Source organism: Magnolia sinica, chromosome 18, assembly GCF_029962835.1.
Source record: "Magnolia sinica isolate HGM2019 chromosome 18, MsV1, whole genome shotgun sequence".
In the NCBI taxonomy this organism is placed as follows: domain Eukaryota; kingdom Viridiplantae; phylum Streptophyta; class Magnoliopsida; order Magnoliales; family Magnoliaceae; genus Magnolia; species Magnolia sinica.
Window position 1 is genome coordinate 21,980,570 of NC_080590.1, and position 10,821 is coordinate 21,991,390.

Genomic DNA, 10,821 nt, shown 5'->3' on the forward strand with positions numbered 1-10,821 from the left:
ATCTCCCTCTAGTGTTTGCAGGGTGGTCTAGTTGATGGTTAGATCTGCCTTATTTTTTGTCTCAAGCATTAAAATGAGCTCGCCAACTGGATGGACGGTTTGGATATAACACATACCTCGTGATCAAATCCACAAAACGTGCTAACGTTACCTGAGTCCGTTGGCTTCTCGCCTTCTTCTTGCTAACTTTCTCAGTTTATCTCTCTCCAGCAGCAAAGTCCAGGCTCCGAAACCTCCTTCTCGCCTTCTTCTTCAACCGAAATAGAGAAGCAAATATAGAAAGAGAATATATGATATAGAAAGATGGAGAGAGATAGAGTGATAGGTACGAGCTCAAGTGTATATTGGGCGGGATTTTTTGGCGCCGAGGCGAAAGCTTAAGTGGTAAAAGTAAAAACGAAATACACACACACACACACACACACAAATATATATGCGGTCCGGATCGGGTCGGTCCGAATCGGATCCAATCGGATCGGGTTTCGGATCGGGTCGGTTCGGAACAGGGACTATCCGAATTCGACCCGAAAATAATTCGGATCTAGATTACGCTACCCGATCCTGACCGATCTTGACCATCGGTTCTGTTCGAATCAGGTCGGATCGGGTCTGATCGGGCCGGATCCACCGGTTCGGGTATATGACGCCCACATTGAAACCTTCTAAGGACCCACATACCGGAAGATGTTCCGTGGGGGCCCACCATGATATATGTGTTTCATCCACACCGTTCGTCTATTGTTCCGTATATCATTTTAGGTAATAAGCTCAACAATGAGCTGGATATAAATCTCATGTGTAACACACCACATGCAACAGTGGTGATTGAATGACCACCTTTAACAACTTACATATGCATCTTGGTGGGTTCCACAGCACCTAGACAACGGACGCGGATTGCGTCCTACCCCGCCCGTCTCCAGCTTGGAACGGGCAGGAGCTTTGAGTGGCCACCGTGATCCGTTCATCCATAAATGAGGCAGATCCTAGGGTCAGGTAAACAACACAATGCACATTAAAATCTTACAGTTGAAAGCTTTTTGGGAGCTTTGGAATTTTTGGATGGAACTAATATTTGTGTTATCTCTTCATTTAAGTTTATGTTGCATAGCTTTATGAATAAATTGGATGACAAATAAAAATCAACGGTGGATCTTAGAAAAGTTTCAATGGTGAGAATCACTATCACCGCTGCTTCCTGCGGTGTGGTCCACTTGAGCCTTAAAACTGCCTTGTTTTTAGGCCACTAGCTTAAAACGATACGAAAAAAATGAATGGACGATGTAGACAAGAACTATGCATCACGGTGGCAACTCAAAGCTCCCGCCGGTTCTCAGCTGGAGACGGGTGGGGGAGGACGCAATCCGCTCCCCAGCCACGATCCAAGATAAATTATTGCGTCCTGTTCATCATCAGCTGACGCATACAATACCTCACCGTGGGGCTACTGCTCAGAAATTCGAACGGTTGACATGATGGCACTGACAAGCGATGAAGGAGAAATGGGAAGCGGATTGCGTGCTGTGCCGCACACCACCTATCTCTGCAGTGTTGACGTCACCAAGTTATGTGGGCCCCACCATTATGTACGTTTTATATCCACAACGTTCATCCATCTGAAGATATCAGTTTTATGGTATGGGTCCAAAACCAAGGTAGGTCCAATCTCAATTGGACCACACCAAAGAAAGTAGTGGGACAATGATGCCCATCGTTGAAACCGTCCTATGGCCCACGATGAAGTTTATTTTGAATCTAACCTTTCCATAAGGTCATACGAACCTGGATGAAGAGAAGATAACAAATGATAGCTTGATCCGAAACGTCTGTGGTCTCCTAGAGGTTTTTAACGGTGGGAGTCATTGCTACCATTTCTTTCTATAATGTGGTCCACCAGAGAATTGGATTTACCTCGGTTTTGGATTCGTTCCCTAAAACGATATCTTCAAATGGATAGACGGTGTGGATATAATATGTACATAATGGTGGGCCCACAAAACTTGATGACATCAACATACTAGTAACATCAGTGGCGTGGTGTGTGGCACACCACGCAATCCGCTTCCGGAATGATGACAGCATGAAGCGGGCACAACCCGAACTCGGTAGTCGCATCTCCGCACAGTACACGTGGTGTAATTGTTTTTATCTATCAGATCCGCCCGTTTAGTTACGCGGATGCCCATGACAGATGGATGGATTGGATTATCCTGGGCATCTGATCGGTGGCTCTAAAAGCAACTGTGGATTACCAAATGGTTAATGGACACATGGTCAGTGAGGGTAACTCTTGGAAAGTGGGTGAGGTTTTTAAAACACATGTCATCAATGATAAGCCTGTGTAGATTAGCACTTGAATACAGCAATTTGTGTTATGAGTTTTTAGGTATCAAATCCGAAGAAAAAAAAGAGAGTAAATTTTCACGTAATTTTGTAATCCCGTTACCAGTAATCTATCATAAAATTAAATAGAAATAAATATATTTTAAAATATATAAGTAATATTTAAAACATATAAATCCAAAAGTGATATCCATCCCAATATATATTATGCATGTCATAATGAACATTCAACAAAAGTTGAACAATTTGAGATACGATATTAATTTGATGTTTACAATAGACGTCAAGCTTTACAAGATTGACGTTTGTCCTTAGTTTTAGGTTTAACGGCTCACTAACGAACGGTTTAGAGCTAGCTTGGTTAATCTAAGTATTTCTAAAATGAGTTTGAATATGAGATTTCTCATGTATGACGATTATGGTTTGTTTTAACCAAGTTCATGGCACAATATATTCACAATTAATGAAAATAAATATTTAGTCATAATTGTCTTAAATTATCAATTTATACGCTAATCAGTATAATTAATTGAATTCATACGATTTTCTAGTAGCAATGCTTATATATTTGGCCAGGTCAAATGTAAAAAAATCTAGAATATTACATGGATGGACCTTGTAAGTTCTATGTTATATATCTAGTATCCTATATTGTCAAATTTTGTAGTGACAAATCACGTTGGAATGATGAACTTGTTCATAGATGGAAAGTTCACCTTCATACGAAGATGAGCTACAAGTCATGAAGATTGCTCTATCAACATCAACTTCAAGTGCTTCATCAATTTCAAGTACAACATCAACATCAAATGCTACTTCAACTTCAAGTGCAAGTTATACTTTAAGTCAAAGTACATGTTCAACTACAAGTACTAGTTCTAGTTCAAGTACTAGACCAAGTGCAAGTGCTACTTCAAATACAAGATTAAGTCCAAGTGCATTACATGGTCAAGATCAAGATCAAGTTTCAAGTATACAAGATCAAGCTTCAAGTACTTTAAGCATACTATCTACCAAAGCTACCGAAGCTACAAGTTCAATGTTCAATATTTCAAGTATAAATGACCCTAGAAAGACCTTAGGTTTAGGTCATTCATATTGCACATTTAATATGGGTTATTGTACTTATTTTATGCTTTACTTCGACTAGTCCTATTCACTGGTCGACTAGTCCAGTCTCTAACTCGACTAGTCCAAGATTTATTTCAAAATTTCGGATTTTTCTGATAGGGTCCGGCTCGACTAGTCGTGAGACCTGGCTCGACCAGTTGAGCAGGGCTCAACTTGAAGTCCAGCAACTATTTTGGGCCCCACTCGACCAGTCGAGGGTCGGTTTTATTCGATTGCGTTAGAATTTTTGAAATTTGGTTGCTCTAAGTACCAGTCGAGGCTGACCTCAGACCAATCGAAGGAACCGTTTTTTAGCCTATAAATAGAAGTCTTTCTTCAACTTTTTTTTCATTCATTCAAAGTAAAATTAAGCCACCACTTTGAGAGAAAGATCCCCGTGATCATGAAGCTATTGTCCGGTAAACTAAAATTCATTATTATAACTTTTTTATTTCTGATTTCTTGATCTCTCTTAGCATAAATCTGATTTTATAAGGGTGTTCTTCTCTACCCCTTTTGAGATCAAAGAAATTGAATCAAAGTAGCCTAAGGTTGGATTAATTTAAAATTCATTTAGACCTAGAACTCTTTTGTACGTGTGATTGAACATTGGAAATCTTCATCTTCAAAGAAGCAGTTCTACCGGGCTACATTAAAGATGAATCTTCAGATGAATATTTTCATTTACAGCTTTTAGTTTGTGAGATTGCCAGAAAATTTCTATTGTGGTTTTGACTGAGATAGCTAGAAAATCTTAGCGAGGGGTTTTTAATTATGGTAGCCCTTTGAAAACGCAATTGTAAAGGTTTTAAAGTAAACCATGAAAAATCTTCTTTCATACTGAAAGCCAATATCACGTGGGTTGTGATTATTGGGAGTGGAGTAAGTATGGTTGTTTGAGAACAGTTGGTGTACACGTCGAACCACTATAATTCTTGGAGTTTGGTAGATGATGATGATGATGATGATGTATGCGATGTATGTATGATGAATGCTTGTATTTATTTCATGTACATGTGGTGAATGTTGTAATAGTTAGTTTCTTTCTATTTGCTTCTTGTTTTAGTTTGAGTTTTTTATCCTTACCAAGTTCAAGACATCAGGTCGTCCTACCATAAACTTTGATTTTTGGTGTAAGGTTGTCCTTTAAACAACGTTTGAATCAACCTCTCAATACTATTGCATTTGAGTTTGTTATTTGATTCAGCTATTTGTATTGGTATTCTGCAATTTATTTTTATTTGACATAGTCCTATTTACCCCCCTCCCTCCCTCTCCCTCTAGGACTGAGAGTTCACCCTTTTTAGACATAATATAAAAACATTACTCTAACAATGTATTACTAAGAGGATGCTCTACCCATCACCTAAATTGAAAACTTTCGGTACATGTTTGAGTGGCCAATTACATTGGTACTAAAATTGCCATCATTATAATTTTACAAATACTATTTGATATAAGGACATGCGAATTCAATGATTATAATTCAAGGTACTCGTCTCCTAAAAGCAAGCAACGTAAAAACATAATATTTATACATTATGTCAATGTTAAATTATAAAGAAAAATATTATGTTGTGTTTGGATGAATAATTTTCACATAAATTTATAAAAATTACAAATTCTATTTACTCCCACTTTTTTATTACATATGTATATGGCTATCTAACATTACATTGGTTTGTAAATTCTCTCCAAATACTTGAGTTAGTGTATTTTTTCTACTTATTTGACATTTTGATAATGTATGAATATCAAAATTTTCGAGGACTAGCATCTTAGTCCGATTAGACGCGAGAATGCCCTAAATAACGAAAGAGAATGGTGTTCGAGCCGAACCCTAGGTCGGACATGATAAACTTCAACCGATGAAGCGACGACCTAAACCAGGGCTCCGTCCTCATCCTCGTCAGAAGAGGGACACCCGTCTTCGTCCTCATCCTCATCAGAAGAGAGTTGTCTGAGCCAAGACGCTTCTCGTCCTCGTCCTCATCCTCATCAGAAGAAGGACATCCGAGCCAAGACTCTTCTCGTCCTCATCCTCATCTCCATCCGAAGAAGGATGTCCCGAATCGAGGCTAGGGCAGAATGTGGGTGTACCATGTGCCAAACTAAACTAGAAAACTGTCTTAAGAGAATATAACCGACTATCTTGCCCGTAGATAAGCTCGTGTGTCACACGATCTCCAGATTACGGGCCATATCTCCACGATTTTTGTATCTCGCTGATTGAGTAAATCATGTTGAGATTGACAGACACGATCCGCCCAATCTACAGGTATAAATATCGGGGGACCCCATTGCTACAGGTACGCAAGATCTCGCACTCTCCCTCTACCTCTCACCTTAGACCCAAATTCCCATGACCTAACTTAGGCATCGAAGGATCCCCTGGCTTAGCCAGGGTCTCCTTTGCTCACCCTTTGTGCAGGGTCAGGGTTCGTCGAAGGCTCGCCACACGGAGCAGAGGGTGATCCAGATTTCGACATCAACATATATCATTACAAGCTTACCATGTTTATCAATAATCTAATATTATTGATCAAATTAACAGGTTTTTAAGAGATAAGAATTTTAATATGTGGTCATACATTATTACATTACAGTAAAAATCCAAACACGCCCTCAATGGACAAAAAGGCAAAATATCGAAGGGTCGGGATCTTACATCGTCATGACTGTGATGGAATTTGTAGTTGACAATGAAAATCATCATATCAACTGTTTAAATCATGGTACCATGTGCCATACACCACATAGGTCTTTGGAATACAATGGATACTGTGTTAGTACATTTGTGTATATCTCAACCATCTAAATTGTGGGACATTGTGGATGTAACCTCTCTAAAATGGCACTAATTCAACGACCCCATGTGTCTAATTGATGGGCTATTCAATGGGTGAGCTGGCTTAGTCTTATGGGTGTCACTAAGTTGTAAGTTCTATAGAACCATGTCATTTTATTGACCCCATCAGATGCTTATCTGAAACCAGCGGTGGTTAACTTTTGAAAAGTTGTCAGATCAAGTGTGTGGGACACGGATTGAGAACTACCTAGAGGTGTACATGAGTTGAACCAAGTTGAGCTTGGCACAACTTGGCTCGACTTGACTACAAGCTAACCCCAGCTTGAACTTGGCTCGGCTCGTTCCTCAAGCCTAACAAGTCAGCTCAGCTCAGGTTAGTTTAAGCCGAGTTCAATCCTATATGACATTTTCATGAACACATGGAGTGCACTTTCAATTTTTTACCGTATGTAAAACAACAACAATTTACAGGTGTTTCATTAAATGCCTTGTGGGCAAAATCAAAATCAAGAAAAAAAAAGTATTTATTTCATATACATACCTTCATTGCCACTAGCCAATACTTGGTTGAGTTATTTTATCAAGCATTTGATGGGCAACATCAATATTAAAGTAACCGAGTGACTGAATTAGTTTAATTTGAGTTGGGGTTCGATCCGAGCCGAGTTGAGCTCGAACTCGAATTCCGTTTGAAATTTTTTTGAGCTCAAAAAAATCTATTCAACTTAGCTTGAACTCAATTTCAAACCGAGACCAATCAAACTTTTCCTAGTCTAGTTTAGCGAGCTAACCGAGCTAACTCGGTTCATGTGCTGCGCCAGGACTAACCACGTTCCCAGCTTAGCATAAGTAGGGGTTCTGAAGGGTCACCATGATGTATAGGTTTTATCCACACCGTCTAACCATTTTGCTATATCATTTTAAGATATAAACTATAAAAAAGAGCAGATCTAACGCTAAACTAGACGACACGGTGGGGATTGAACGCCTGCCATTACAAATTTCTGGAGAGCAGCAGAAGTTTTGTAAAGTTGATATTTATATTACCCCTTATCTCACGTCTATGTTACCTTATGCATAGGTTGGATGGTAAATAAATGTCAGTGTGTTATTATCACCCCTGTTTCCTATGATGTGGCCCCCTCAGAGTCAGTGATCGTACCCAATCCACGTCCGCTGAGTACGTTCTTGGACCGTGTCTGAATGCTGGGCCTGACAGCACTGGGTGTTACGCTGGCCTGACCGAATCCGTGATCTTGTCTGTCCATCTTGTGGGCCACTTGGTTAATGTAGCATCCACGAAATCACGCGGTGATTGTCCAATTACTGCACTGCTAGGAGACAGGTTCATACGCCAATCTTCCAGTCTTCGTATTCAACGGAGATCCTTTGGATTACGACGTGCATGAATGAGGTGAACCCCAGCTTTATGTTGATCATGCATACTAACCTCACATTGGACGGCCCAATCGCAACAAATCACTCGACAGATCCACACTGCTGTATGATAAAATGATCCGAGCGGTCAATCAGGTGGGCACACTAATGAATTAGCTGCTGCCCAAATAATGAACAAACGGATCATCCTGACCATCGGATTTGTGACATTCAACTAAATTAACGAACATTCATTAACTAAGATCTGAAAGTACTCCATCGAGACAAACGGTTTCGATCATGATAGTTTCAATTCTCCTAAGCAGATGATTCGTTCCTACTCAACGAAAATTACAGAATTAAAAATCTCTGATAAAACACTAACTCTACCTACAAATCATAAAATCTCCGATCAAATAACAACCGTAGATCATAACCAAAGTCATCGCTATCACCATCATCATTCATCCTATCAGCACTTGAAATTACAACAATCTATCTTCTTCTCAGTTCATCTCATCCATCTACGGAGGTCGCTCGTGGAAGACGGAGACACCTCGCCAGTAAAGCTGTCCGTACAACACGACGAACGGTTGGATTGCTGCTCCATCATCATCATCTGCACGCTCTTGAAGCTTGGGCTCCTCAGCTTATCTCCAAATCCGCCACCGCCACTGCCACCGCTGCCATAGGACTCCGGAGCTGGGAAAGACAGCCGCTTCTTCGCCGAGCATCCGCCGCTGCCTCGCTCTCTCTCCGGTGTCATTGGCCTCTGCCTTGGCGCGCTTTGTGACCGGACTCGAGCCTTCGCCGACTCTGTCGCTGCCATGTAGTTCGGAATTGCAGAAGCTGCAGCAGCTTCGGCGCCATTTGCTGCCGATGTTGGAATTCCATGGTGGCGAAAGCCGCTGCTGTAGTAATAAGCAGAGCTCGGCGTGTGCACTGCTGGAGAGTTCTTATCTTCTCTGATGCAACGAGGGCTAGAGGACCTCACCTGTAAAGGTCGGGTCTTTGCGGGAGATGGTGTTGCTGGGGATTGATGGAGAGAGAGGTTGTGGTGGGATCTGTGGAGAGGAGATGAGATCGAGTACGAGCTTGGGTGCTGTTGCGGTTGCTGTTGGTGTCTTCTCAAGTTGGTGTTTGAGTAAGAGAATGGCCGGGCGGTGTCCATTTCGACGGTTTTGATGGAGTCTCTTTGATCGGTGGAAGCTCTTGCCCTGTTCTCCCATGGCCTTGTCGCCATCCAACGGTCGAGCCATTTCGGCCTCTCCTCAAGCTCAGCTTCCTCAGCCATTGATGGGTTTTTCCCAGCCCTCCATATCTTGAGATGGGTTTGAAAGAAATTGAGCAAATGTGATAAGAAATCAAAGGAATCAATGAAAGATAGGAGAAAGAAGAACAGAGCTAGAGATAGGAACCTGGTGAGAGAAAGCATACGCAAGCGCTTTTTCTCGTTTCAAAGCAGCTTCGTTTCTGCTCTGCAAAATAGCTTGGATTTCCTCAATCGTATGCGGGCGGTCATCCCAATCATCTGCAACACTGCTTCCATCTCTCGACTGAATGAACGAAGAACACCCATTAAGAGTAGAAGAATTCTACGCTAAGTAAAACATAGAGCAATCAATAATGAGATTTCTTACCATTGATTTCCTCTCCGCCATTTCCTGAAGATATCTCGCCTGCCAAAAGCTGTTACTATCACTGATAGAGGATATGCTGCTGCCTTCCTGCGAGAGTTTCACACGCTGATCTCTCACCCGAGCCTGCACCCGAACAAGAGCTTGCATGCATCTCAGCGTCATGTTCGCCTGCTTTCGAACGTTGTGTCCTCTCACCAAAGCTTGCAGCTTCACCAGCCCTTTCAGAGCTCGAAGAGCTCTTCTTGCCTTCAAAACAGAAAGAAAGCTAAAACCCATCAACCCATCTCTTCTACAGAGTACAAAACAGAGCAAAATGAGAAAAACCCACGTACCAGATAACCTCTAAAAGCCGTCTGAATAACCACAGCGGCATATTGCTCTCTAACGAAATTCGACGGCCTGGTGAGTCGAACGACTTCAACGGCAGCTTGTGCCGTTGCCACCGCTGCTTCTGCTGCCGCTGCTGTCGCTACAGCCACTGCAATCGCATGCCGTTGATCTGCAGCCATGGACGCAGAAACCCGACTCGCGGCCCCCTTGAAATCGCCTTGATGCAACGGCTCCGTGTTTGAAGATTTTCGGAAAATCCATCTCTTCTTCTCCCTCTTCTACACAGGCCCAAATGAAAATAACACATTTTCTCTTTGTAAGACGATAAAAGGAAAAAAAGCTTAAAAAACATACCTTTTCTTCTTCTTCAACCTCTTGATCTTCCCTTCTCTTGCTGCTCTTCTTCTCGCTCTCTTTAGAAGGAGATCTGAAAGCCTTTTTTACTGCGGTTAACCATGAGGTTCCTCCCTTCTTGCCCATGTGAAATGCAGCAGCATTTACCAAAGCAAGGAAAAGAGAAGGAGATGAGAGAGATCGAAAGACGTGTTTGATAAGATTCCTTTTGTGGTTTTAACTGCGATCGAAGAACAGGGACTGAGGCGTTTTTGTGTACTGTAGCTCCGTTACAGTGACAGCGTGCTGTTCTTTTCTGTCATGTATAAAACTAAATGCGTGTCAGATAGAGAGCATCTCGGGAACGTCGAAAGCATTGCAATCGAGTTGAACCCACGTTGCTTTTGCAGAAACAATGGAACTTTTATTACTCAGCTTTTCCTCGATGAGCTATCCTACTATTTCAATGGCTATATACAACGGTCACACAGTCATGTGTTTTGGTGCGCAGAACACGAGCTGAGTAGAGAGAGATTGAAGAACAGCAGCAAAAGATTCGGGCGGAAGATGCGGACGAACAGCTTTCGATCGTCTTCGCACGAGTGTAGATTCTTCACGAGGCAACGCCCTCATTATGATAGGATGGGAAGCGGATTGGCTGGTGTACCTCCCACCAACCATATAGCTGCTGTATTGACGTCAGCAAGTTACGTGGGTCTGAACATGAGATATATGTTATATCCAAACCGTCCATCCATTTGGCGAGCTCGTCTTATGGCTTAGGACGAAAACTAAGACAGATCTAACCATCAAGTGGACGGTGCTGAAATAAGAAGTGGGGGATTGAACGTCTACCATTGAAATTCTTTTTGGGTCACA

The 10,821-nt window shown here is 41.8% G+C and overlaps 1 protein-coding gene across 1 annotated transcript; it reads right to left on the reverse strand.

Annotated features, from left to right (window-relative positions):
- Nucleotides 1–7,918: 7,918 nt before the first annotated feature.
- On the reverse strand, nucleotides 7,919–10,309 carry LOC131233165 (protein IQ-DOMAIN 17-like). Its single transcript, XM_058229776.1, has 5 exons — nucleotides 9,964–10,309; nucleotides 9,612–9,887; nucleotides 9,280–9,525; nucleotides 9,058–9,195; nucleotides 7,919–8,960 (listed from the first exon to the last, which is right to left on the reverse strand). Exons 1-5 carry the CDS (start codon nucleotides 10,087–10,089, stop codon nucleotides 8,151–8,153), a joined length of 1,596 nt encoding a protein of 531 aa, XP_058085759.1. The 5' UTR covers nucleotides 10,090–10,309; the 3' UTR covers nucleotides 7,919–8,150.
- Nucleotides 10,310–10,821: the final 512 nt, after the last annotated feature.

Bases quoted from the DNA above. Each gene is read 5' to 3' on its own strand.
- LOC131233165 (XM_058229776.1), bottom strand. From the start codon at position 10,089: ATGGGCAAGAAGGGAGGAACCTCATGGTTAACCGCAGTAAAAAAGGCT. The intron at 9,526-9,611 runs GTACGTGGGTTT...TCTGTTTTGAAG, and splicing joins CGGCTTTTAGAGGTTATCTG to GCAAGAAGAGCTCTTCGAGC. The intron at 8,961-9,057 runs GTTCCTATCTCT...ACCCATCTCAAG, and splicing joins CGTATGCTTTCTCTCACCAG to ATATGGAGGGCTGGGAAAAA.